We start from the raw sequence: 26,147 nt of genomic DNA, 5'->3' as shown, positions 1-26,147 counted from the left end.
TTCCATACGAGGCGATGACGTAGTTAGTGCCTGGTTGAGAGAGGCCCGTCCTAACACCTAAGGAACAAGAAGTTAATCATGACTCTATAAACTGTCACTCTCCTGAAGGAGATTGAAGGAGCTGGGCTGATTTCGGGAGGATTGGAATGCCTGCCTGGAGCGAGCGCGGTCAATGGAGTAAAGGGGGTTTCGCGTGCTTGTCAGGGACATAATATTGATTCATGTTGATGACGTGGGGCTCTTTACTCGTATCTATACACCTATTCCTATGTAACAGTGTAGAGACTCCTACCCAAGATGGAATGGGATGAGAAAGCACAGACGATTTTTAAAATAAACTGTTGAAAATAAATCTCAAGAGTTAACAAAAAAGAAGACGAACACCAGTAAATGAAGCGCCAGAGCCTGCCGAATAACACGCCAATATAATATCGAATGTACAAAAGACAGTGGGTGGTAAAAGTAGAAGAATATGGAAATGACAAATGGGCAATAGCAATGCCGTCCTTTTGATGCAAATCAAATCAAATCATAATCAGCAATTCATCCCGCTTCAGTCCGTCGTCCTCTACCTCGGGGTAGTAGGGGACTATCGAGTCTGCACTTTGCACGTAGGCATCATTGTATAGGCGCCAGTAGGGTGTGCGCACCTTCCGCGCAGAATGGAAGAGACCTGCCCAGACGTAGTTCATAACCGTTCCGGTGCCAACGGCCATGCGAATTGCGTCGACGGCTTCGATGACTCGGTCGATAACGTGGGGACTTGTTTCGAAGATGTTGGGAAATACCAAGTTGAGGAGATGGACCATGGCATCTTCGCATCCGAGCCCGACTACGCCCAGTGCAATGTGCTTGACGACCGTTGCTGCCGTCTGGCGGTGAACTTGGTCGCGGTCAATGAGTGCGTCCTCGAGGAGAGGGGTGACGGCGTAAACATAGTCCTTTGCCATTTCGCCAATGTACTCAAAGAGAAAGGTCATGGCTTTTAGCACACCGTTTTGCACGTTCAGCTCTGGCACGCGGTACTCGTTCATCAACGCGGGGAGGACAGTGAACGGCGCGCAAGTTTCAGCAACAATGCCGATGGCGACTGCTGTACACACACGCGACTGACGCTCCTGGACCCGAAGGTTGTTGAGCAATGTTGCCAGAACATCCTGGGGGCCGATTGCCTTGGCAATGAAACCGAAAGTGTTGTTTGCGGCACGACGGATACCCTTCTTGTGAGCCTTCAGCATGTCAAGCAGCTCGAAGCAGATACGCATCCATTCGCGGGCGTTGACAGACTCGGGCCCTCTGTCGGCAATACGGCCGACAAGGTCAATGGTGTTCTCTTGAACCTTTTCGTGACGGTTTCGCAGAATGGGCGTGAGACGAGGAAGGAGGTCTCGAATGGGTGGTTGCATTTGGTTAATACCCACAACAGTAACAATGGAACGGAGAGCACCGAGGATGGAACCTAGAACCTCTGGATACTCTTCACCGAGATATTCGTAGAGCACGATACCCAGCTTACCCATGAGGGCATCCTCCCCACACTGCTTCATGACCAATGCAATTCGCGAGATGAGATCAGCTGCTTGCTGACGGACGGTGGCTGACTTGTTGTTCAATCTCCAAAGAATAGTACTGACGATCTGCGGGAGATAGGGCTTGCAGCGCGTACCGAGAGCATTCACCACGGTTCCAAAACCGTTCAGGATTATAATATCTTCGATACTCTGCTCTTGGAATGCGTAGAGCACGCCGTCAATGAGACGCTCCTCCAATCTCTCCGAGATATCCGCAGCTCCCAGGGAAGCGATGGTTTTCTCAACCGTTTCCACAGTCATTTTCCGGTACGGTTCGCTTTCGTCCTTCAGGTTGTTGATTGTCCGTTCCAGGATTTCGCCTGCGCCGACCTTCTGTCCGAGGTCAACAGTCGTATCAACCACCTGGCGGTAGTTCCTCCGATCAAGGGCCATACGTCGGACCCAGAAACTCTTGAAGAAGTCTGTCAAGACGTGTTCCTTCAAGTAGCTAGCTGTCACACCATTAGTGCTCGCGCATTGCGATACCACCTTAAGGACAACCTTCTTCATTTCCTCATCGGGCGATGAGAACTCTCGGAGCAGAATTTCCATGATTTGACTGGTGTAGTAGTTTGCATACTCCTCGTCCATGAGAGGAATAATGTAACCAACGGCTTTGAGGAACGCAGCCAAACCCTTACCACGCTGCTTTCGCGCTCCAGTCCAGAGAGGATTGAGGATTTCGTCGAAACTCTCAATACCATAGGGGTTGGCAGCTTCAGCCAACGCTCCTACGGCTAAGGCGGTGACCGTTCGAACCTTGGCCTGTTCATCACTGAGATTATCCGCAATACAATCAACAAGGCCTTTGAGATGAGGAAGAATAGCACATCCCATGAGAATAGGAATCTGCTGGACAATTTTGACACCCGTGTGTCGGGCTTGCCAGGACTTCTTACTGCGACACACGGCTCGAAGGAAGGGAAGAAGGGCGGGGATACCAAGAGCAGAGGCGACGACAGCGAAAGCTCGAGCCGTCGTGTTTCGTACGTACTCGTCAACATGGTCGATATCAGGACGCATAGTACTGATCATAGTTGCTAGACCAGCAGCCTTCGCTAGGTTGGAGATAATTTCACGACCCTCAACGCGGGCATAGTAGTCTTGGTCGATAAGCAGCGGCTCGATGACAACCAAAATCTTATGCACATATGGCCGGACTAGGTCATCCAACTTGTAGAGCACACGGTCAATGACTTTGACCAGCAAGTGTCGTTCTTGATCTTCTAGCGATTTCTCCATGAGCAATGGTAAAATCTGGTTGAACAAGGGACCGGCGCCAAATTGTCGAGCGTTGTCAGTGAGTTGACGCAGGGCGGTCTTTCGCATCGGGGGTGTGCCGTTCTTGACTTTGAGCAACAGTCTCATGATCTTGCGTTCTTTCAACTCATCCACAGACATGGCTGATTCGTCGCCAGCTTCCATCAGTTTCCCAAAGTAGGCCATATCCTCAGGCTTGAAGAACTGCAAATCACCAACCCCAGGTATCTCAGTGGGGAGTTGTTTACCAAGGGAACGGGCACTTTCAGGTTCTTGCATCATGAAACCACCGACACCGGTAGAGCTAGCCATCGGCGCAGGGGTAGCCATAAGCTTTCTCGCCGGTGTCCGGATTGGAGCATACCCTGGAGGAGGCTCCAGAATCTTGTAGCCTTCTGATGGGAGCATCATGTCAAGCTCCTCGTCGGAAAATGGAGCATTGCGGCCAGAGATATCAGTCCCAAAGCTGGTTGGCGCCAAAGCCACACCTTGAGAAGGATGCATGGGGGTTGCCAACCCTTGGTTGCCAACTGGTGTTGCCGCTCCAAGGGCTGGTGCTTGGTCCCATCGCGAACGGCGCTTTGGTGCCTCTTCAACCGCACCAGGGGCAAGGGGTGCAGGTGTTTGATCCCAGCGCGACTTTTTAGCCTTACCATCGTCAGGTGTAGGTGCAGGGGCAGATTCGTCAGCTTCAGGAGCTATATCCCAGCGTTGTTTGCGCTTGCGGCCAGTGACCACAGATACCGTCGAGCCGGCTTCCGCATTCTCTTTGTCATCTAACTTCAAGGTCGCCTCGTGCTCCTCGACGCCGTTCTCACCACGACCCTGTTTCTCTGCGATCAGCTTCTGGACACGCTCTTCTTCTTTTTCAATCTCACGAAGAGCCATAACCTCCCGGTAAGTCTGGCCCTCTTCTTCAACGTTTGCATGAGAGTTCGCAGCGAAGGGGTCGGCCCTGGTGGGCGTCAGCGGTCCGCGGTCGAAGCGACGTTTCTGGTAATCAGTCTCTCGGTCGGAGATTCTGGCAGCCTTTTCACGTCCCAGAAGAATGTCCTCCTCCTCAACCCCATTTCCTCGGGCAAACTCGTCAATCTGGTTTCGCGTTGCGGTGTACTGGCCGACCAGGCGGTGACCGCCATCCGCATCCTCCATGTCTTCATCTCCATCGTCGACAGCAATGGAGGTGCTATATCCCGCATATTTGTCGGCACCATCACGTTCGTAAAGGGTGGTATCGAATGACTCGGTCAGGGAGGCCTTTGTCGAGTTGTCAGTGCGCTGGTTAGACGGATCAAAGGTCCTAGAACCTTTTTGCGCAGCCGCGGCCGCGTTGCGCTCAGCCTGGAGCTTTCGAACAGCTTCGAAATCCGCTATAATTGTGATTAGTGGAGGTCGCGACGATCTGAGATTTCAAGACTTACCGTCAGACATTTTGCCGGTGGGAATGAGCTAAAGACGCGATAGAGAGCAAGCAACCTCTGGAAATAACAGTAGCAGCCGCTACATCCGGATAAAAAGCCGTAAAAATGGCGCCACGGCGATGGTTCAAGGCGAGGAGTTGATGTCTCTAGGCTGAACGGGGGCGCAAAAAAGGATGGAGTCAAGACCGCGTGGATGACTAAGATCCACGTGACCGTATAGCTGCTTCATGCACGTGACTACAGCGGCCTTCTACCCTTGGACTTCCTTGGCCCTGAGTCATAGTGAGGGCTAGAATATCATTAGTACAGTTACTATTTCGTCATTCTCTATATTGGTGACTACTATCCGGTATATACCGGCGTAAGATGATGGGTGTGCTGAGGACCGGGCGCTTGAGAGGTGGGGATGACCAAGTATATATCTTTAATTCCAAGATCTCCCGGAAAACATGACTCAGAGAAGAACCTTAACAGAACACTATTGGGGAAATAGAAATTTCGATATTAATGCCCCAAAACAGTATTGGCTTGATATCCATTTCGGGATCATAGTACCAATCTGGGCAAAACTATCCTGTGAGGGGATGCGGAGTAGCAAGCCCTAGGCAACTGAACAACGAAGGATAGATAACTTCATGATTTCAAAAACCGCCCATCTTATTATCTTATTTATCATCCTGTTTCAGAGCTGTGAAATCTTTATTTGTACGTTGAGCTTCAACCATCGGCGTAAAAATGGTTACAGTTCCAAGCACATACTACCTGCCAGCAACGGAGCATACACCCAACAACCCGCTGCCTGTCCTGCACTACCGAAATGTCCTCCCTGAGCCCCGAACCGAAGACGGAGTAACCAAGTTTCTCACGGCTCATAAATGGGAAAAGAGGGTTGGTGTGTTAATGCTACACTGGTCAGGTGCTGATATGTAGCTTCTAGGGTACATGGGGTGCTATCTGGACAAGCCACTTTCATCCCAATTGTCATGAATGTTATGGTAAGATTTATAATTTTGCGATAAGAAGCTGAGGAATACCAACTCCTGCAGGTGTCTTTCAAGGGACTTCGACCCTACTTCTAGGAGCAGCTGGTGGAGATGGAGTCTCCAATGCAGGGCTCCGAATCACTGTCCACACCGGCGATGTCATTGTGTTGCCTGCTGGAACCGGACATAGTTCGGTGGAGAGTACGGACGACTACAGATACATAGGGGTCTATCCAGATGTACGTGTTTATTTGGGAAGATGCATAGGGGGTATATGACCTAATGCTTGGTAGGGGTGCCCACAATGGAAGAATCAGTTCGGCAAAAAGCGAATTGATAACAGGACCTTTCAGAGTGAGATTGCAGGTGTCGCCTCACCCGAGGAAGATCCTGTTTACGGGAAAGACGGCCCATTGATGCAGTTGTGGTCGCAGCCTGTGCGAGCAAATCTCTGAGTTCAAACATTGAATTTTTGGAGCTCGCATTTCGAGTTGGATTAGAAATTACACCCAAGTTTAGCTCATGAGTAAAACAGAGAATAATGTTAGCTGCAATGTGATTCGTGACGAGAAGCAAAGTCTATTCACAAATGTATTAAAGCTTAAGCCCGTGGGGTTAGGCATGGCCAAGAAAGCTAAAAGAAAAACCCATAACGCCTGAAGTTATAGGTAAAATAGCTTGAGATAAAAAAAAAGATCGAAGACGGCACCGGGCGGTCATGATGGATATAGCGGTCATGAGTAGGTTTAGCGAATGCGGTCCAACCTGGCACGGTTCATGGCAAGCTGATCGTCGACGTTCTCGCTCTAAAATATCATTAGCCTGGGCAAACATATATGGAAATATTAATTCTTACCTTGCCAGTGATGCGCTCCAAATGCCTGTTCTGCTCATCCAGCTCGCGACCTGTCGCTTTCGCCAGAAGATTCAGTCGACCTGTGGCACCCGAAATCAAGTTCAAGTTCTGATCAATCTCGTCCTCCATTCCTTCGTCTTCACTGTCTGCCTCGAACTGATACTTGGCACGTTCGGTGACAGATGCTTTCTTCTGCTTTGGTGCCTTTCTATCTTCACGTTCGATTTCTCTGAATGTTCGCTCCATGCGCTGGTTGGTGTGGAACGCCTCACTTCGTGTACCCGATTGTGCATCGCGCACCTGGCGGTGGTTGTTCATAACCCGCTCATCACGCTCCCTCTTTCGCTGGGCGCTGGTGAACGGGTTCGATACATGCACAGCGAACATGCTCTTATTCAATGTCTTCAGTTCCTTAGCCTTTTCATCTGCGATGCGACCCTCCACAGTGGCGACATCAAGGTTCTTCTCGGTGTTGTGAATCATTTCGCCCTGGGCACCAAGACGCGCGAGCGTCTCTCGGGACGTTTCCTCGGCCTGTGCAGCAATACGGATAACGTTTCGGGTAGTTGAAACGTCGCCCTGCTTGATGAATCGGATATCTTGTTTAACGGCCTGAATTTCTTGTTCTTCCTCTTCCTCAGCGGTGAGATGGCGTTCTTGGAAGGTATCGGCGGAATATCCGCCGCCATACCCCCCACCAGGCTGGCTAGCCTGCTGCTCGGAATATGGAGGTGGTGCACTGGCGGGTTGCGCCGCAGCTCTCTCACTGGCTCCGCCGAAGAGAGCAGCTCTGTTGTCATCACCACCGGATGGATCATTGGGGTCAGAGCTGCCTAATCCGCCGTAACCACCTGGTCCGTATCGTGACGTTGGAGCAGCGCCCGCGCCGCCACCATAGCGATTCGCTCCGTATCCACCCTGACCGCCATACGAGTTGGGTGCGTAGCCTTGATATTTGTTATCGGCTGGAATTTGAGCCTTGTTATCGCCGGGAATTCCACTGCTTGCTGGATTACTGGATCCCGGCTTGAGATCCACGCCGGGAGGTGGGGGTGCTACACCGAGGTTGGCTTTCGCTCTCGTGTAAGGGTCCGCAGGAATAGGTTTTGCGTAGGGATTCGGCGCAGGACTCTTGCTCTTCGACTTCGACCCAAAGAGAGCGCGGCGGTTGGAATCATCGTCGTCGTCGTTAGACGATTTCTTGAGGCCGAAACGCTTCATGGTGTGGTACTAGAGGCGACTTTTGGCTGGAAATTTGGTTCTGAAAGGTAGACAGTAATAGCGAAAGTCTTATAAAATAAGCCCAAGGACCGTGGAGCGAGAGAGGATCAGATATTGAGGGAAAGAGAAGAGGAAGAAAGATGGATGGACCGTCGAGTGTAAAGTGTCAGGGGAGCGGCAAATCTCCTGAGACATTGAAAGGCAGCCGTGTAATAGCGATACAAAATGTTCTGGTGCTATTCTCGGGAAGCAGCTGGTAATGACCGTATCAATACGAACGGGGCTGGAGTTTTATCGACCCACTAACCAGGTTAGGCTAGCGGCAGTGGCTGGACCCTTCCAAGCCTCAACGCCGCCTCTGCAAACGTCAACACTTCCACGTTCAATGCTTCTGATAAGCCTTCACGGTAGTCATGGCGCCGTTTCCTGGGTCTGATGCCGACTATTTTAAGGACAAGGCCCGCAGGGACCTGCTGAATCTCCTCGAAGGCGTGAGTAAGGCTCCTGCTCACCACTGTTTTCACTGCTCCTAGGCTGAAACATTACCGTCGCTATAGGTCCGCGGAAAGAAGAACTTGGTGATTAGCCAGGGGCTTGCTGGGCCTGTTGGCCTCTTTGTCAAGTTTTCGCAGCTTCAGGAGTATGGCGTAGATCGCGTGTTCCTGCTTGAAAATGGAAATGTCGACTCATCCCAGCGCAATGTCATATTTCTAGCTTATGCCGAAAAGATCCGCCAGGTGCGGGCTGTGGCAGGTATGTCAAATGTTCATTCAATTCTCGATTCATTGTTTCCTGAGCCTGCTGTAAATTGTGCTGCCTTGCTTTCGAGTCGACTGCTGGGATAGACAGCAAATTACGCAGACTGCTACCCTACTCTCCGTAATCAGTCGAGTTCCCTACACGGAGACTACGTCTAGAGGCTCATCTCTAAGGCTTTCTATCTTTGCATAGCCCTCGATTGAATGCCATCAGAATGAGCTGACATCCCTATAGAGCAGATCCAGCGGCTGCAACGCGACAGCAGTATAGACCATGAATTCTCCATATTTTGGGTTCCAAGACGGACCCTTGTAAGCAATAACATCCTCGAAAGTGCAGGAATTATCGGGGATGTGAACATTGCCGAGCTGCCTCTCTACTTTTTCACCCTGGAGCAGGATGTGCTTTCCCTGGAATTGGAGGACTCTTTCTCTGACTTATACTTGGTGAGAACATCTTTTTTTTCGGGCAGTAGGGCGTTGCTAACGCGTTCTGCACAGCACAAGGATCCTGGGTGTGTTTTTCATTCGGCGAAGGCTCTCATGGATATTCAACAGAGACATGGTTATTTCCCTCGGATAGTAGGAAAGGGGGACCATGCTCGACGACTTGCCGATCTTTTGCTGCGGATGAGAAAAGAGCTTGATGCAGAAGAGAGTTCTGGTTTAATAGGAATCTCTCCGCGAGGCCTCCTGCCAAGTGCAGAAATCGAGAGCTTGGTCGTCATTGACCGAGAGGTGGACTTCGCGACCCCTCTTCTCACCCAGCTAACGTATGAAGGGTTAATCGATGAGCTGGTGGGGATCAAACATAACCAGGCGGATGTTGATACGTCAGTCACGGGGGGCAACTCAACTCCGCAGGCCCAAGAATCTTCTAAGGCCTCGCAGCAGTCCAAACAGGGCCAAAAACGGAAAATCCAGTTGGATGCTTCTGACCAACTGTTCAATCAACTGCGCGACGCGAATTTCGCCATAGTTGGTGACATTCTGAATAAGGTCGCTCGTCGGCTGGAAACGGACTATGAGACCCGTCATACAGCGAAGACGACAACCGAGCTCCGTGAGTTTGTGAATAAATTACCGACATATCAGCTCGAGCATCAGAGTCTCAGAGTCCACACCAATCTCGCCGAAGAAATTATGAGGAATACCCGCTCAGACACTTTCCGTAAGATCCTGGAAGTTCAGCAGAACGATGCCGCGGGCGCCGACCCAACTTATCAACACTCTATAATTGAGGAACTTATTGCGCGGGATGTTCCACTGAAGATAGTGCTTCGTTTACTCTGTCTCGAATCTTGCATGTCGGGTGGCTTGCGACCTAAGGACCTCGAAAACTTCAAGCGACAAGTCGTGCAAGCATACGGACACCAACACCTCCTAACATTCAGTGCTCTGGAGAAAATGGAGCTTTTACAGCCTCGTTCATCCGCCGCCGCAGTACTGATACCTGGCACCGGAGCTCAAACGGGCTCTAAGACAAACTATTCCTATCTACGGAAGAACCTCCGTTTGGTTGTTGAAGAAGTCAGTGAAAAGGATCCGGAAGATGTCGCCTACGTCTACAGCGGCTTTGCCCCACTCAGCGTCCGCCTCGTCCAATGCATCTTGCAAAAATCATACCTCATGTCTCTCATAAAGGGAGGCCCAACCACACATGCAAACACTGCATCTCCCGGTTGGCTTGGCTTCGAGGACGTGGTTAAGAGTGCGCGTGGTTCGACTTTCAGTGTTGTGCAGAAAGGCGATGATAAAGCAGTTCGTGCGCGACAGACGCTGAGTGGTAACAACGCAACCAAAACCGTCCTTGTATTCTTCCTGGGAGGGATCACATTTACTGAGATTGCAGCACTACGGTTTATTGCGGCCCAAGAGGCCCCTCAGCGGAAGATTGTGATCTGTACGACGGGCGTAATTAGTGGTGATCACATGATGGACGCCGCGATCGAGAAAGGAGATTTTGCTTTGGCTGAGGCTTGATCTTGCCAGTTGCGCGGCTGATGTGATGAATGACGACCTTACTACTCCCTATTCATAACGAACACACCCCGGACTTGTTATAAGCATATCATAATGGCACAATGATATTTCGTACAATAGTAACTAAAGTCTATATCGGACCGGACGTTGAATTATATGAATAATGAAGTGCCGGTCATACCCTAGATAATAACATTAATATTTAAACCCCGAATTAACACCCATAAGCCTCCCCTGATACCGTTCAATCACCTCACCCAACTTCACCATAACCCCCGCCGATAGCGTCCTTACCTGCTCGCGAGGATCACTGGAGTCCTGAATTGCAGGCGTACGGTCAAATATTTCCCCAACCCATTCCCTAAACTCCATAACTTGCGGCGCAAATTCGGTGACGAGCCGCTCTTCTCCAGACGTACCAGATTCAACGTTTAGGTCAATCGCCGCAAGGAAAAGCGAGAGGAGTGAAGATAGAATGGTCGGCTCCTCGGAGGCGGGGCGGGCGTGAAGCGAAAGCAGGAATGTTAGCGTTTGCTGGGTTAGAGCCGGGAGGAAGGGGGTGTGCGGCCCCATCGTTGAGAGGACGAGTGTGAGTGTTTGGATGAAGAGGCAGAGGAGGTGGGGGACGAAGAATGGGTTGTGGGAGGGGGCGGTAGAGCTGGTTGGTTGGTTAGTTGTGATTCTGTCTGAATTATTTTGCGTCGAGGTAAAGCTCACGATGTTAATTGCATTATCATGATTTCGAAACGGCCGGACAATGGATAGAAGAAGCCTTCTGAGAGTACTTTGTATAGGTCTTTCACGGTGGACTTTTGTCGGTGCGCCTCGCGTTGCTGACGTCTTTTCTCGACTTCCATGCGGGAAGAGAAAGTGCGCACCTTGAGCGCATTTGGGCCAGATATTGAATCTGCAGCATCTGCCGCGAGTGGTTGAAGTGAGGCCTGGGCGATCCCCTTTGTAATGCTAGCAATGGGGGACTCATCGCCACGATAGACGGCTTCAAGGCTAGCAGGAAGCCTTTTGGAAGGAAACGAGGAGTCCGGTATTTCTGGGAGACCCATATTTTTTGCGTCATCCGCCCCAAGACCAGCTACCTCTCGAGCACTGAGGCCTAAGGCAGTGAGAACGGTGGATCGCTGGGTCTGAGAAAGGTCACCGTCAAAGAATACAGCGGCAAACCACCGGCCCATCTTCATGGGTTGGGATACTATCAGTGCGATAATGCTTTGTAGACGGAGCTCATGGAATTTCGGAAACTTGCTTTGCTCTTGAAGTCCAACAAGGACGAGTGCGAGCTCCTCGATATGCTCAGCAAGCTCTGTGCCAAAACCAGTCTTGCGCCTGATTAACGCCGGAGCTGTTGTGATTGCTAGCTCATGGCGTTCTAGGTTTTCTGTGTCTCTGAGATAGTTTATCAGATCCAGGATGTACCTGCTCATCATTAGTGCTGTATTGAATGAGTGGGGTTTCACTTACACTGGGGCAGATGGTTTGTTCCGTTGTACCAGTGTCGGATCTTCGTCCTCGTCAATGGGATCTTCATCGGGTTTTTCATAAGGGATCAAATCCTCCTCCTCGTCTTCATCTTCTTCATTTGAATCATCTATCTCCTCAATCGCCATAATTCTCGTTGCACCCTTATTAGGTTTGACTCGAGGATGAGAGGAGATGGCCGAAGCAGAGCCCTTAGGTGGCCCTTGTCGGGACTCATTCGCGGTATCCTTCCGTGCTTTAATGGAATGTATGGACCCTACATTATCTTCTGTTTGTATAAGACTCAAATACCATGTAGCTTCGCTGCTTTCCATCTCGTCGAGATCGAATTTCATTGCTTTCCCAGGCTGCTCAATGAGCTGTGAGACGGCGGTGCCGACAATCATTCCTAGGAAACGGGCTCGCGTGGAAGCGGCTGCTAGACGATTCGAAACAGCGTTTAGAAAGACGCTGGTACGCCCAATGCTCTTCATTTCAGCTGAATCAAGGCGCTGGAGATAGCCGGCAGCAAGAAGAATGGCCTGAGTGTTCGCTTTGCGATGTTAGCGGCCAGATAAGGCTTGATGAGAACCGAAAACACATACCTTCTTGACTCCTCATTGGGGCATATTGTATGTATATCTTGTCTGCGGACTGCTCGAGACTTTTGTTGAGCAACGTTGCAATAGTACCTGTTACCGCGAGAATTAGTGATACTACTTAGCACCCGCCTCGATTCGTTATACGCTACCCTTATCGTGTGCTAAATTCACAATTACTGCCCTTTTCAGAGCGACCGTCTGTATAGAACCACCATGGCCTTTGGAAAGCCATTCTACCAATTGACTTTCCAAATTAGTCCGCTTTGATATCAGATCTGAACACAGAGCTGCGATGCCGTCGATAGGTTGGTCTAGGTCCATCTTGTCTCCGCTGAAGTTTTCAGTTGGGAAGTACTTTTTTTCAATGTCACGAAAAATAGCTTCAAGCATACTGAGCTGTTCTGTCCATCGTAGATGATCAAAAAGTGCAGAATACTGTTTTGCGAGCTGTTGATTAATGAGGAGATTAAAGTAAATTTCCCGCACTAGATGATCTGGTAGATTGTTTAGCATGTTAACTTGAAAGAGGTGAAATGTAAGTACCAGGATACCCGAGACTCAATGCTCTTCCTGTGAGAGAAGCGAGAGCTTTCCACTGTTCCTCATCGCCGATGTTAAGCTTGGAGGCCATGTGGTAGATGTTGGTTCCCAACCACGAAGCATATTGTGATCCGGTCCCAATCCAAGAAGTTTTCGCGGGAACATCAGATCCTCCAGCAAGTGGAATAGCTTCTGCTGCCACCGAAAGAACTCTACCACCCGCAATCTGGGAGGTAAGTTCTTTCCAAGAGACTTGCCTTTGAGTACCATTGCTGTAGGCCGCACCGATGTCGGTGTAGAGACGCCAGAGCAAGTCGGTCGGTTCCAGCAAGGCAGAAATAACCTCTAGAATGTTCCTAATCCGGATTCCGCTTCCTGATGCGTCTGCTTGTTGGGATGATGCCCGCGACTGGGAAATGAGCGAACGGAGCTGCGTCACCAAGCAACTGATGCCTGGGACACTGCTGAGACACCTCAGAAGCGCAGCCTGGAGCTTGTTATTATTGGTAAAAGAACCTTTTGATCTTGCACCGATAGATTGCCAATGGTCCGGAATTGTGGTGCCGACGAGAGCATTGATGAGCTGGGCTGATACTGGACTTGGCACTCTGATGTCGAAAGTAGTTGCGGAAACACCCTTTCTAAATGGGTCTAGAGCAAATATGACTTGGGAGAGCTCATTTTGGCTGGGATTCGACTTCAATGTTGACAAAATATGTGTTGGTGACGAGATGTCTGGACTCGACTCCGCGATTGGCGTAGGCTCTTTGGTTTCTGAGCCGGCATCGTTAAATTTCTGCTCTCGAGCCGTCAGAACGGGATCTTGATCACGCCGTATTGTTTTTATCTCTGTAATCAGCTTGTCCATTTTTCGAGGCGATCATCATTGGTATTTAGCAAAGGGAAAGCCGTTGTAAATGGTGCGGTTGAAGAGCCTGTATGCAATACCGGTAACGCATAATTAGTCAGCAGTGTCGGCATTAACTATTCCACATGGCATAGACTATTCTACAAAGTTAGCCTCAAACGACAAATGTCTGGCTAAGTTGCTTTTACTCAAAGTCCATAACATCCAAGGGGTGATAAGCCCGACATTTTTTGAGAGCTTCACTGGTCCTGTGCATATTTATTGCTGTTCACTAAGATCGGAGTAGAGGTCACGTGGAGTGTGGCTTTGTAAGTGGCCCATCAGTCAACATCAACGGAGCTCAACATTCTCGCCGTCGCGTACATACTTCTGCTCCTATTTGAATACAGTGACTGCAGCCGTTTTCTTTAGGCTATAAGGGGGGAAAATAGTACCGATACCCTTTTGACATCTCTGTAACTGGCTCTCTTTTGACCATGAGTGGGGGTGATCAATGGTGAGGCTCCCACTTGGGCATCCTTCCCAGTAATACTCACGCTTCTTTAGGAAATATCTCTACAAGGCGCTATCGAAGCCTGGCCCATTTTCTGACCCCGACTGGGTTCCTGGAGATGAGACTATAAAATCTTTAGAAGAATCAAAAATCTTGTACGTATCTGTGCTGAGTTTACTTTGAACTGATACTAACATGTTTTCAGGGTGATGTGAGCGATTGCTGCTTTTTTGAATTTTATATGTGATGATTAATCCCTAACTCTTACAGCGGAGCTGGTGGTCTGGGATGCGAGATCTTAAAGAATCTTGCCCTGTCGGGCTTCAAGGATATCCACGTCATTGACATGGGCAAGCTCACTTCTGATCGGTTGTTAGGGAATTTCGGCTAACAGTGGCAGATACCATTGATATTTCTAACCTAAACCGGCAGTTTCTATTCCGCCAGTCTGATATCGGCAAACCAAAGGCAGAGGTTGCCGCTTCATTTGTTGAGAAACGAGTCAACGGAGTTAAGATCACGCCTTTTGTGGGCAAGATCCAGGACAAGGATGAAGACTACTACATGCAGTTCAAGATTATTATCTGTGGACTCGATAGCATCGAAGCAAGGCGATGGATTAATTCGACGCTAGTGGGGATGGTCGACATGGACAACCCAGAGAGCCTGAAGCCTCTCATTGATGGTGGTACCGAAGGTAAGTAACCTCAACGAAGCCCCAACTCAACGACCTAATATATTCGCAGGATTCAAGGGCCAGGCGCGTGTTATTTTACCTAGTCTTACGTCATGTATCGAGTGTCAACTTGATATGCATGCCCCCCGCCCAGCTGTGCCGCTTTGCACCATTGCTACTATTCCCCGCCAGCCTCAGCACTGTATTGAATGGGCGCACCAGATAGCTTGGCAAGACAAGCGTAAGGATGATACGTTTGATAGTGACGACATGGAACATATCGGCTGGGTATATAATTCTGCACTTGGACGTGCCAAAGAATTTAACATACCTGGAGTCACATTTCAGATGACACAGGGTGTGGTGAAAAACATCATCCCGGCTATTGCGTCTACGAATGCAGTTATCGCAGCTGCCACAACATCTGAGGTGTTGAAGATTGCGACATCCTGCAACCCGTTCTTAGAGAACTACATGATGTATGCTGGAGAGGAGGGTGTTTACACCTACACCTTCGAAGCCGAAAAGAAGCCGGATTGCCCTGTATGTGGATCTCTTGCGCGTAAGATAACCGTGAACGGAAATGCAACATTGGAAGAATTTATCGAAACGCTTGGAGAAAGGCCGGAAGCGCAGCTCAAGAAGCCAAGCTTGAGGACGGGAGAGAAGACACTTTACCAACGTTTCCCGCCCCAGCTGGAAGAGCAAACTCGACCACACCTCAAGTTGAAGCTCCGTGATCTTGTTGCGGATGGTCAGGAAGTTGCTGTCAGCGACCCAGCATATACCATCGATTTCAGATTCCAATTGATTTTCGGTTAGAACATCGCAGGGTAGATGGCGTTACGACGAAAGAATGATGATTATGACTAGATTTGACAGAATTCTAAACCAAGCTTTTCTATATTTTAAATCCTGATCCAGACTCCCACTCATGTAAAGAAGGTATTGGCCCACTTTTGTCGCAAATAAACATGGCACAAGAAACAAGAATCCAACGCCGGGTAATGCTTAAAAAACTTTGAAACAGGGCGGAAAAGAAGCCAGAACCTCAGGATTACCGCATGAGGTCCGTCAGGCCCCTCTTCCACCTTGCGCATTTGAGTTTCAGTACCTTGACGCTCTCTAGGAAAAGGACGTCACTGTCAAACTGTCCCGTGCTTTCAATGTTGAAGATAAAATGGTCCCGGACCCGGCCCAACTTGACTTTCCCTTGGAACTCCTCGTGCCTCAAACATTCCCTGCTAACCGTGTCATTGAAGGCGTCACGGACAACTGCCTTCAGCTCGCCGCTGTGACCAGTGTATTCGGTATTCTGCCGCTCATCCTCGGATGTGATAGGCTCGAGGCCGATAACTCCCTTGGGGAAACATTTTGCGAATTTCTTCGCATCCTCTCCGATGATCGGACGGAGAATCTTGATATCCGGCATTAGACGGTAGGTTGCCGTTGCTACCGGCGAGAACTTGGCGTGGTCTGCCCCGATTCCCTTGATGCAGTGCATTTCCAAATCTATTTTCTGGCCCGGACGAAGCTTAGCAATGAGAATGTCGGGGTTGACAGGTTGGATAGCACCATCGCCGACAAAAATTTCAAGTTGGCGACCGACCGGGTTGTAGAATATATCCTTGGCGTAGACATGTGCGTTCTTGTACAGCTTGCGAGGGTCTTGCTCTTCACGCGACGCATTTGGGTTCTTGGTACATTCTACCTTAAGTTGTAGTACAATTGTGTTGAAGTCTGCGGGTTCGCTAGCGGTTACCGAGTCGTCCTCGCTGGGCTTGATGAACCAGTGCATCCAGTTGAGGCCCTCGACGTCGCCTTTGAGCGGTATAAGACCTAAGCGTTGAGCAAGCACCTCATCTTGGATGACGGAAGTGTTGTTGCGAACAAATACATATTCAATCGCGAGCGTAGGGACTTCGGCCACGACAATGCGACGGAATGCGTTTGCGATAGCGGCATCGAGACCGATCAAGGAAAAAGATGACTCGAGCTGCTTGTTTTGGTGGAACTCGACCCGGAAGCCCTGCAGACTGGATTAGTGGGCAATTCAGGTAAAAAGAAAATGAGAGCATACATCTCTAAATCTATCAACGTTCCATTCGTGGGACTCGCCTGGCCAATGCCCTGGGAAGTCTGTGGAGGGGATGTTGGTGACGGTCTCGGCGTTGATGTCGACGATCTGGAAAGATTGTTAGAATTGATGTCAGACATTGAGGGTATCAAGACTTACCCGTCGGCGTTCAAGTTCCTCGTGCGATGGCACAAGGGGGGCCATGATGGGGCTTGTATAGAAGAATGGCTGCCCTGTTCTATAGTCGGGACGAAGAAATCAAAAAGTTCTTTGAGAGCGACCGGCAATATTTTCGCGGGCTTGAGGCGGAGAGGAGAGACCACTATACTGTGCGGCACTACTTATTTTCTGTTGCAAAAAAAGCAGATGAACATGTACGATTTCTGTGGGCGGTGGCCTTAGTCTGAGTGCAGAATAGCAGACGCCAAAGGCCAACCAGAGGCGGCCTGATGACCAGCTCCTCCGCCACGTGACGGGCCAAATTGCATCTCAGCGCAACTTCCCGAGCATCACCCCGACAGCGAACCTTTCCGACGAAGCTACCCCACCAATTGCGTCCGGACTGAGGACAGTCAGCCTCTCCTCTCAGCGATTCCTTTACGATTTACGAATGGCTGCTCCGTTCGCTCGCCTGGCGGGCAATGCCCCCAAAAAGCTTTGCCTACAGCCCTCCGGCATTGCTCGAAGCACCCTTGCTCCCAGATCACGGTCGATAGCGACGTCAGTGCCTCGCCGGGCAGCAGAGCCCACCAGCTACCAGGCCACGCGATTGATCCCTACCGACCCGAGCTTTGCACACTTCGCTAACAAGGACTCTGAAGTCCCCGAGATCCCCTCTGGTCTGGAGTCCGAGGCTGAAGGGGTCGGCCGCAAAATTCGCCATTACACTGTCAACTTTGGACCTCAGCACCCTGCTGCTCACGGTGTGCTTCGATTGATCTTGGAAATCAATGGCGAGGAAATTGTCCGCGCCGACCCGCACGTTGGATTGCTCCACCGTGGTACTGAGAAGTTGATTGAATACAAGTCATATATGCAGGCATTGCCTTACTTCGACCGTCTCGATTATGTTTCCATGATGACAAATGAGCAATGTTTCTCTCTAGCTGTCGAGAAATTGCTGAACATCGAGATCCCAGACCGTGCCAAGTACATCCGAACATTGTTCGGAGAGATCACGCGAGTTCTGAACCACCTCATGTCTGTCCTTTCACACGCCATGGATGTTGGTGCTTTGACGCCATTCTTGTGGGGGTTCGAAGAGCGTGAGAAGCTTATGGTATGCTTATCCAACAATAGACGCGCTATGTGCCCACTGCTTGCTAACACATGGTTTGTTTAAACAGGAATTTTACGAGCGAGTATCTGGTGCCCGTCTTCACGCCGCCTATGTCCGCCCCGGCGGTGTCTCTCAGGACCTTCCCCTTGGTCTCCTCGATGATATCTACCAGTGGGCCACACAGTTTGGTGACCGCATCGACGAAACTGAGGAGCTGCTTACCGACAACCGTATCTGGAAGGCCAGAACTCAGGGAGTTGGTGTTGTGAGCGCTGCGGACGCCCTGAACATGAGCTTCACTGGTGTCATGCTCCGTGGATCTGGTGTCCCATGGGATATTCGCAAGTCCCAACCTTACGATGCTTACGACCAGGTCGAATTTGATGTACCCGTTGGTGTGAACGGCGACTGCTACGATCGTTACCTCTGCCGTATGGAGGAGTTCCGCCAGTCTCTCCGCATCATTCACCAGTGCTTGAACCAGATACCCGCCGGCCCCGTTCGTGTTGAGGATTACAAGATCAGCCCCCCTCCCCGTGCTGCTATGAAGGAGAACATGGAGGCTCTCATCCACCACTTCCTCCTCTTCACTAAGGGTTACGCCGTGCCCCCTGGTGAGACCTACTCTGCCATCGAGGCGCCTAAGGGTGAGATGGCTGTGTTCTTGGTCAGTGATGGTAGCGAACGACCCTACCGTTGCAAGATCCGCGCTCCCGGTTTCGCCCACTTGGGTGGCTTCGACCAGGTCTCTCGCGGCCATCTTCTTGCCGATGCTGTCGCTATTATTGGTAAGCCCACCTACTAAGTAACTCTATACCTGGAAGTACTTATACTAATAATCTTTTAGGTACCATGGATCTCGTGTTTGGTGAAGTTGACCGGTAAAATCATACATGGATGGGGAATTCTACTTTCCAATCTTCTGTACAAAACGCAAATCCCGATAAACAATGAAACAAAAGGTCTAGAATTCAAAGAGGTCACTCCGCCGCAGACCGATGGATGTTGATCGATGTTTCAGTTCCCGCTGTCTTGGCGAGGAGCTGGAAATATGATAGAAGGTGTGGGAGAGATCCAAGTACCGGATGTACCTGTTCATTTTATATGGCGTTTTTTCTTTCCTTTGTTCCTATCGCGATCTACACCTCTACCTCTACTTTTATTTTTCTTAACCTGTGTATAGTGAACACTGAATTTCGGATTCAATTGTCCTCTAGTAGTCGTAAATGCTAACTGCATGCTGGGTTGGAAATATCCACCTTATCTACACCGAAAGGAAAGCGGGAAAGTATATATAGCCGGGCCAATTTAACCGCTTCATCACAACCCATCTACGCAAAGTTCATAGAGAAATGAAAGAAAACGGTAAACCCATAAAACAAGCGCCGGAATCCATGCAAGCACGGTGGTCCCATCCCACCACAAAATGAGAAGGGTCTCCTCCACCTTCCCACCTCAAGCCCTTTACACATTATCATCATCATATAGAAAATTGATATCCCGCGGCCGTCGCCGGTTGTATGAAACGAACTCATTATCGCCAGGCGGTCTCTCGTTGCGCGAATTCGCGGTTAACATGCTCTGAATACTCATGCAAACGCTTTCGACCGTTTGCACGGGAGACCAGCCGGCTGAACTGAGGAGGTCGAGACATATGATGCCATTACTGTAGATGTGCGGGTGGATGGGGATTGGGCGCTTTGTGTCTGGCTGTTGCGTCTGTTGGTCGGCGGGTGGCGATGTATTTGTCTGTGTCTGTGGCTGCGATTGGGACTGCTGTTGAGCTTGCGATTGGGCTTCAGTTATGAATTGGACTTCTGGGGGTTCTGGTAGGGAAGAAAGCAGCGAATTAGTATGATGCGCCGAATTCCAGAGGCAATGAAGGGCGGCGGGGAGGGTATGGGTAGGTACCGATTGGGTATTTGGATCCGAATGTGAATTTTAATCTGTATGTTTCATTGCGGTAGAGTGGGTTGTCGTCGAGGACTTTGATGTCCATTTGCCAGTCTTCTAGGTTTTCGGCTTTGAAGATTGAGATTCCCGGGGGAAGGTGTTCTTGCATCTGGAGCGGTCAGGTTAGGCTTGCTATTGATGGTGATTTGTGGGAAAGTTGCAAAACAAAGACAGAGAGTTGAGTTGAGCTGTTGTAGAGGGTGGATAGCGAACGGTTGTAAGGAAAATCTAGGGTATGATGAGGGGTGGGCTGCATGGAAGGTACCTTTATGAGCTCCTTGAAGACATTAGCAATAGAGCCGGAACAGCTGCGGGGAGGGGTGTAGGTACCTTGCTCAGTCGCTTGCTAGCGAACATGTTGGCGGCGCGCCTTGTAAGAGGCGTTCAAGCTGTTGAGCTTCGTATTCTGGGGGTTTGGGAGAGAGGTGCTGAGGTCGCTGGCGCAAAGCAGTTGAGGTTGCGCAAAATGTATGACGTTTAGAACTAGTGTGGGGCGATCGGCAGCAAGAACGCAAGGGATACTGCAGCGATGGGAGATGGGCACGCCTTTAAGATGAGGGATAAATGCCAAAGAAGTATGAACAAGAGCGGGAGAAGGGTATTAAAAGAAAAGAGAAGGAAGAACGGGAGATGAGGCTGTGAGGAGGTTGTGCTTGTACCTTACTACGCTGGTCTTGGCTGTTTGATCAGGTCACCTGGAGACCCCGCCTGATTGGCTTACGGTCAGGCAGCTTGACACGTGAAGACTACTTGTGAGGACAATGTTATTACAATATGTACGTTGATGGCTAGGCTTTTTTTGTTCTTTTTTGTTGTTTGGAACTGGCAGTGGGATTAGAAAACGAGGCGTTGATACAATCATGATGACTGCAGCTTAAAAAGAACTTAAAGAAGCTCACAGATCGTACTCAGATCTCGAAAATCAAATCATGTAAGAATCCGTCGTCATTCAATAAGTAAAGGGGAATCACTTGAACAGAAGTCACAGAATATGTATCTGATGATTTAGGTCTCCAGATGAAATGAAACAAATTGAAAAAGAAAAAAGAAATGATACCCAATCAATGCCACCCAAAGTACGTATGCTCCAGTTCCATTATGAATGAGCCCGCTCACGAGCCTCGCGCTCGACCTTCTCTCGCTCTTCGTTCTCCTTCATCTCCCGGACTTTGGCGAGAACGACTTCGCGGAAAATAGCACCACGTGCAATATTGCCTAGGCTGCGCTTCTTAGTGCCACCTGATTCGTCGTCGCCGCCTGAAGGTTCGCTTTTGTTTTCTGCTGGGATACCTGGGAAAGGTGATCCACCTGAAGAAGATTGTACGTCGACGGGGCTGGGGATATCTTCGTCTTCCTCTTGCACCTTGAGCGCTTCGATGCGGTTTGCGAGTTTGATGATCTCGATACCCCTCTTCAGGCGAGAACGGGCAATGTAAGCACGGATTTCGGGAAGCAAGTCGCGGTCGCTGGCAGATTCTCCCTTCAACCATGAGTGCTTCAGGGCTTCCTCGGACGAGGGTCGTTGCGATGGGTTCACCTGGAGCAGGCTGACGATAAAGTCCTTGGCATCATCCGAGACATCCTTCCAGTAGCGCTCGTGGAAGATTACTCGGCCAGAGCGGCACTCTTCAATAAGATCGGTCATGTTCTCGGACCGGAAGGGAGAGTAACCACAAAGGAGGGTGTACGTGATGACACCGAGAGACCAGACGTCGACGGCCTTGCCGTGGCCTTGCTTGAGCATAACTTCGGGCGCGGCATAACCGAAGGACCCAGCCATGCTAGTCAGCACTTCAGCAGGGTTATCCAGCATCTTTGCAATTCCAAAATCCGCAAGTACTAGTTGTGAGTTTAGGTCGGGGGTAAGATAGAGGAGGTTCTCTGGTTTCAGGTCTGAGAATGGCAAGCGTTAGTCGAACCGCCATGGGCAACTAGATTGGCTTAAACAAACCTCGGTGGACGATGTTCCGTTGATGCAGGTAGTTGACAGCCTCGAGAACTTGGCGGATGGTTTGCGACGCATCCTTTTCTGTGAACTTGCCGTACTCGCAGATCCTATCGAACAATTCGCCGCCAGTAGCTAATTGAGTGACAATGTAGAATTTGTCCTAGACATTTGTTAATGTGGATGCTCTCAAAATAGTAGGTTGCTGATAGCCGGGACTGCTCACCTTGGACTCGAACCAATCAACGAAATGAACAATGTGAGGGTGGTTCAGCTTTTGCAGCAGGTCCAGTTCATCATAGACCATGCGCTCGTTGCCCCGAACATTGCGCTTCAGGATAATCTTGACTGCAACTTTGCCCGACGAGCAGTCTGCCTCGCGGACAATACCATATGTTCCAGCACCCAGAGTCCTCCCGAATCGATACAAGGATCTGCAGTAACAAAACGGTTATTATTTAGGAGACGGATTAGGATTGGGAGGAGCGTACTTCTTCTCGTAACTCTCGGGCTGCCCCGAGAGCTTATTGAACATGTTTGCGACTATTATACGAAGACCGTCGGTTAGTGACCCCGCTGCAAATAGAAACCACTGAATAGAGGTGAACAGAAACTCGACGAGCGACAGCAAGCCAGTCAGAAGGCGAGACCTTGCGACAGTGTCGTGGGATGGAAGAGAAAAGTCAGACCAAACCACTTGGGCGGCTGGCGGTGCTGTCTTAAGCATGTTGGGTTGTAACTCGACAAGGCTGACTGCGGCTGACTGTCTGCAAGAGCGGGGGATTGGGATGTGCAGGGGACGGGCAGAACAAGGTTTCTTAGAGAATTCGACTGCATTGCAAAAGAATTGAAAGCCGACAGATACAAAAGCCCATGGAATAACAGACGAAAGCCGGACTTACAACTCATTGTGACGGCGTTGGCGTCTGTGGGCGATAGTGGTGATAGCGGGGTTCAGCCAGCGGGACGCGAAAACAACCCCGCACGTAGGGAAGAAGACAAAAGGTAGAGAAAGGGGTTATAAGGACGACGTGGATTGTATAATTGACTGAGAGCGATAAAATATCGAGTCAGCAAAGGTGTTCGATCGACTGCGAGGGACGGGACTCCAAGCTGAAGTGAGGATCAGGGGAAGCGGGGGAATTTCTCGTGATCGCAAGGGAATCGCAGCGGATAAAGAAGGCCTCGCATCCACCACAGCTCTCCCTCAACGACAGCGGACGGGCACTCACCGATTCTGCCTTCCAGCGGCGCACAGCTGAATTCTTGCCAGAAGCAGATCGCAAGGCAGGCGGCAGAAGAGAATTAATGGACCCGGCACTGAAGTTGGTGCCTGGGAGCTGAAGTAGAGCCGAGAGTAGGTCTGGCCCGCAGTCCAGAATTAGCGGAACTAGCCCCAGCACAGCCACCGATGAGAGCGTTTCTAGTGGAGCGGCGCGCGTTTCACACCCAATTTTAGCCTGGCCCAGAAGCTTTTCATTTCAGCCCTGGGCGCTGCGAAGGCCTTTTTTGGGTATCGACTATCGAGAGCGTGATGAGTCGCTAGTGAGGCAGACGCGGGCGGGCGCAATCTCCGCTATATTCAGCCCTGTCGTCACTGTGCAGTGTGTTACTCTATCCACATTCACCATGATACTGAAATAGCCCTCTAGAGGGCAACTTGGCCTGATCGCACATCTCAAGCAGTTGAGTGAGTAGATCCACATCCGTCGCACATAAACAGACTTAATATCCGCTGGAAGCCACTGACGGAGCTTTGTTCTCATTCAGCAATAAAAGGATCAAAGTCTGAGTTGATCCAGCCCGCAGGGACTTGGCTGTTGAATAGTTCCCACATAAGCCAGTCAGCCGACGGGCCGTTTTCAATATTCGAACCCGTGGGTTCATTCTGCAGCACTGTATCACCCCCTAGTGGATCAGTGACAGACCTGTTCGCGGAGGTGTCTGGCACCTTTGCGAGGCCATTTGTTGCAGCAAAGCCGGACGGACCCTCGATGTTGAAATCGTCTTCTGAGACTAGATGGTTTTCGGCTTGCTCCTGAAATAATGGATCGCATAGTCGTTGTAGGGACCGGAGAAGATTCAAGAGCCTCTCCAGGTGTGGGTATTGCTTGAACCCGGAGAGTTTGTCGATGATGCGTTGCATGCATACATAGCCGTCATGGTTCAATGTCCCGATGATGTTGCAAAAGACCACGAAGAAGGGACTCAGGGGATAGATGAACAAAGTCCTGCGACAAGCCTTCGTTAGCGGTGCGTACTGTAAGGAAGCGGAAACGATTGCCAGCGAACCATGTTAGGAAGGACGGATATGGATCGTCGAACCCTGACCCGGGCACCTCTTCTGGCCGTTCGAGGAGAAGAAGAAACGCCTTGAGCGAGTTCTCAGCGTACAAGAGTGTTATTTTGTGCACCAGTGGGCTGAATGAACTCTTCAGACGCGTTCGTAGGATTTCGACGAATATCGCGTTGAAGCAGAAGTCGGTAGCATGCCAATCGCACCAGACCTTTGTGGGAGGGCGATGACGATGTAGATTCTGCTGATATTAATATTTGCCATGTAGAACAAGCACCAACAGGTTACATCACTAACTGTTTGTAGTATTGGAAGTATGTTGGACATCCTCGCTTCGAGATCTCGACATGTTTCCAATATCGCGCTTTTCGATTCACGGTTGCCACAGTTGGATATCTCGTGGAGTTCTCCCTGGATCTGAGCAAGATCAAGTATGACGCGGAGCATGGTGTCATATAAAGATGATGGGTCTAGCGGAATCAGATCAGAGGGTGAAATTTGGAGGCCAGGCAACGACGGAGGTCGCCCGAAAAGGGCGCTCAAAGTTCTATCGAGGTAATAGCACCAGTAAACCGCCATGCAAATATCTTGCTCTTCACTCGTTGATGTTGGTGTCCTGCGGATTTTGTGATAATTCAGAGAAGTGATTTGCCGAGCTGCATATGACATTAGAACCCAGCACTGGTTGAGTCTTCCAACAAATTGCATGAGTAGGGCCTGCACGGATTACAAGTTAAATAAGCCATGGGCGACTGCTCGCGCGGGAACTCACGCTTGAGATCAGACACTGTATAGTTGTCAGATTTGGTCGGCTGAGAATGTTGAAATGTTCGATATTTTTAAGGGCGGCAGCTGTATAGGCAGCTGTGGACTGAGATATCTGATTCTTTATGGCCGCATTGTCGGAGACTCGGGAGACATGGTTCAAGTGGACGATTCCCTTGACATAGATACAAATACAATACTGATGAAACAACTGCTCATGAGGTTCAAGATCTCCTTGTAGTAAAGCTGTGGCCATTCTTTCACATGCAGTGTCTGATATATGATGTGGCCACTGAGAGCGCAGTGAGTCTGATGGACCTGGTCTATATCAGTAGTGGCATGGACCAGGAGCTCATAGGGAACAAATACCGGGAAGCAGCATAAATAGCAACTCTCGAGGGGGCACCTCGGGAACAGAGATAGTAGGGGCTTCCGGCGACCCATCCTCCATGAATGTCCCCGACTGACGGCGCTCCCTCTCAGAAATTTCATTCACCAGCTGGAGGGCAGACCTCAGAATAACCTGTCGTTCATGGCTGATGAACCTGGAATCGTCGAGTTCAAGCTCTATAATGTCTTTTGCTTGGATTGCATGATAATTGGAGTCGTCGGGGTCTGCTGTCGAGTTGGGTGTGGTAGCTGGAGAGATGCCTCTCAGGACTTGATCAACTCCACCGGGACGCATCTGCCTTGGACGTGACGATCGATTGAACTCGAGCACCGAAAATTCGGGAGCAGAGTCACTGTATCATTTATCAGCGCCTGCACAAGAGCGGTTGCAGGGGCAATACGGCTAACCTTGGTAGAGATCTCTTTTTCGATGACCTCCCGGGGCGCAACCGCTGGCACTGGGCACTGGCGTCGGCGCAATTGGCGCAAGGCGAGCGCCTATCGCACTTAATCTAAAATGATTGAATCAGATTAGGCCGGGAAAATCAAGGGTGAGCTAGTAGGCGTTGAACCTTTCTAGAATGGCACAAATCACACTGCATCAGTTAGTCGCGTTGCGGCCAAGAGGGGACGCCTCGGAGACCTACGGCAGGGGGGATTTCCCCCGAGAGCGCAACATTCCCAGACATTATCAATCGAACAACTCTTCGATTGCTTCCCCTTGGTATGCAGACCAC

At 50.2% G+C, this 26,147-nt stretch overlaps 11 protein-coding genes across 11 annotated transcripts; 4 read left to right on the top strand and 7 right to left on the bottom strand.

The window, feature by feature from the left end:
* Positions 1 to 524: 524 nt before the first annotated feature.
* PRP10 (U2 snRNP complex subunit HSH155) lies at positions 525 to 4,262 on the bottom strand (the record flags this gene model as incomplete). Its single annotated transcript, XM_041699503.1, has 2 exons — positions 525 to 4,201; positions 4,253 to 4,262. The coding sequence occupies 2 exons, from the start codon at positions 4,260 to 4,262 to the stop codon at positions 525 to 527; spliced, it is 3,687 nt and encodes a 1,228-aa protein (XP_041552581.1).
* Positions 4,263 to 4,987: 725 nt separating this feature from the next.
* APUU_20818A (cupin domain-containing protein) lies at positions 4,988 to 5,690 on the top strand (the record flags this gene model as incomplete). Its single annotated transcript, XM_041699502.1, has 3 exons — positions 4,988 to 5,144; positions 5,299 to 5,474; positions 5,529 to 5,690. 3 exons carry the CDS (start codon positions 4,988 to 4,990, stop codon positions 5,688 to 5,690), a joined length of 495 nt encoding a protein of 164 aa, XP_041552580.1.
* Positions 5,691 to 5,981: 291 nt separating this feature from the next.
* On the bottom strand, positions 5,982 to 7,312 carry SPO20 (putative plasma membrane SNARE protein (Sec9); the record flags this gene model as incomplete). The annotated part of the gene is made up of 2 exons (XM_041699501.1): positions 5,982 to 6,041; positions 6,092 to 7,312. 2 exons carry the CDS (start codon positions 7,310 to 7,312, stop codon positions 5,982 to 5,984), a joined length of 1,281 nt encoding a protein of 426 aa, XP_041552579.1.
* Positions 7,313 to 7,725: 413 nt separating this feature from the next.
* On the top strand, positions 7,726 to 10,053 carry APUU_20816A (Sec1 family protein; the record flags this gene model as incomplete). Its single annotated transcript, XM_041699500.1, has 4 exons — positions 7,726 to 7,803; positions 7,870 to 8,065; positions 8,306 to 8,517; positions 8,572 to 10,053. 4 exons carry the CDS (start codon positions 7,726 to 7,728, stop codon positions 10,051 to 10,053), a joined length of 1,968 nt encoding a protein of 655 aa, XP_041552578.1.
* A 195-nt stretch (positions 10,054 to 10,248) lies between these two features.
* On the bottom strand, positions 10,249 to 13,536 carry TEL2 (telomere length regulation TEL2 family protein; the record flags this gene model as incomplete). Its single annotated transcript, XM_041699499.1, has 6 exons — positions 10,249 to 10,711; positions 10,771 to 11,484; positions 11,530 to 12,079; positions 12,132 to 12,218; positions 12,278 to 12,622; positions 12,672 to 13,536. The coding sequence occupies 6 exons, from the start codon at positions 13,534 to 13,536 to the stop codon at positions 10,249 to 10,251; spliced, it is 3,024 nt and encodes a 1,007-aa protein (XP_041552577.1).
* A 476-nt stretch (positions 13,537 to 14,012) lies between these two features.
* Positions 14,013 to 15,527, top strand: APUU_20814A (NEDD8-activating protein UBA3; the record flags this gene model as incomplete). The annotated part of the gene is made up of 6 exons (XM_041699498.1): positions 14,013 to 14,032; positions 14,083 to 14,184; positions 14,235 to 14,240; positions 14,300 to 14,379; positions 14,430 to 14,726; positions 14,776 to 15,527. 6 exons carry the CDS (start codon positions 14,013 to 14,015, stop codon positions 15,525 to 15,527), a joined length of 1,257 nt encoding a protein of 418 aa, XP_041552576.1.
* Positions 15,528 to 15,762: 235 nt separating this feature from the next.
* RPC40 (DNA-directed RNA polymerase core subunit RPC40) lies at positions 15,763 to 16,986 on the bottom strand (the record flags this gene model as incomplete). Its single annotated transcript, XM_041699496.1, has 3 exons — positions 15,763 to 16,734; positions 16,786 to 16,890; positions 16,942 to 16,986. 3 exons carry the CDS (start codon positions 16,984 to 16,986, stop codon positions 15,763 to 15,765), a joined length of 1,122 nt encoding a protein of 373 aa, XP_041552575.1.
* Positions 16,987 to 17,006: 20 nt separating this feature from the next.
* Positions 17,007 to 18,946, top strand: NUO49 (NADH-quinone oxidoreductase subunit D; the record flags this gene model as incomplete). The annotated part of the gene is made up of 4 exons (XM_041699495.1): positions 17,007 to 17,156; positions 17,201 to 18,061; positions 18,129 to 18,849; positions 18,909 to 18,946. 4 exons carry the CDS (start codon positions 17,007 to 17,009, stop codon positions 18,944 to 18,946), a joined length of 1,770 nt encoding a protein of 589 aa, XP_041552574.1.
* Positions 18,947 to 19,525: 579 nt separating this feature from the next.
* On the bottom strand, positions 19,526 to 20,371 carry APUU_20811S (ubiquitin-conjugating enzyme E2; the record flags this gene model as incomplete). Its single annotated transcript, XM_041699494.1, has 4 exons — positions 19,526 to 19,887; positions 19,973 to 20,123; positions 20,280 to 20,291; positions 20,345 to 20,371. 4 exons carry the CDS (start codon positions 20,369 to 20,371, stop codon positions 19,526 to 19,528), a joined length of 552 nt encoding a protein of 183 aa, XP_041552573.1.
* A 739-nt stretch (positions 20,372 to 21,110) lies between these two features.
* APUU_20810S (serine/threonine-protein kinase) lies at positions 21,111 to 22,868 on the bottom strand (the record flags this gene model as incomplete). Its single annotated transcript, XM_041699493.1, has 5 exons — positions 21,111 to 21,907; positions 21,966 to 22,122; positions 22,186 to 22,393; positions 22,451 to 22,502; positions 22,862 to 22,868. The coding sequence occupies 5 exons, from the start codon at positions 22,866 to 22,868 to the stop codon at positions 21,111 to 21,113; spliced, it is 1,221 nt and encodes a 406-aa protein (XP_041552572.1).
* An 853-nt stretch (positions 22,869 to 23,721) lies between these two features.
* On the bottom strand, positions 23,722 to 26,099 carry APUU_20809S (Zn(II)2Cys6 transcription factor; the record flags this gene model as incomplete). Its single annotated transcript, XM_041699492.1, has 8 exons — positions 23,722 to 24,190; positions 24,252 to 24,496; positions 24,553 to 24,972; positions 25,028 to 25,338; positions 25,390 to 25,763; positions 25,819 to 25,922; positions 25,983 to 26,006; positions 26,058 to 26,099. 8 exons carry the CDS (start codon positions 26,097 to 26,099, stop codon positions 23,722 to 23,724), a joined length of 1,989 nt encoding a protein of 662 aa, XP_041552571.1.
* Positions 26,100 to 26,147: the final 48 nt, after the last annotated feature.

This window comes from Aspergillus puulaauensis, chromosome 2 (assembly GCF_016861865.1).
Source record: "Aspergillus puulaauensis MK2 DNA, chromosome 2, nearly complete sequence".
In the NCBI taxonomy this organism is placed as follows: Eukaryota; Fungi; Ascomycota; class Eurotiomycetes; order Eurotiales; family Aspergillaceae; genus Aspergillus; species Aspergillus puulaauensis.
Note: the sequence above shows the minus strand (reverse complement) of the source record. Positions and strands in the feature narration are given on the sequence as shown.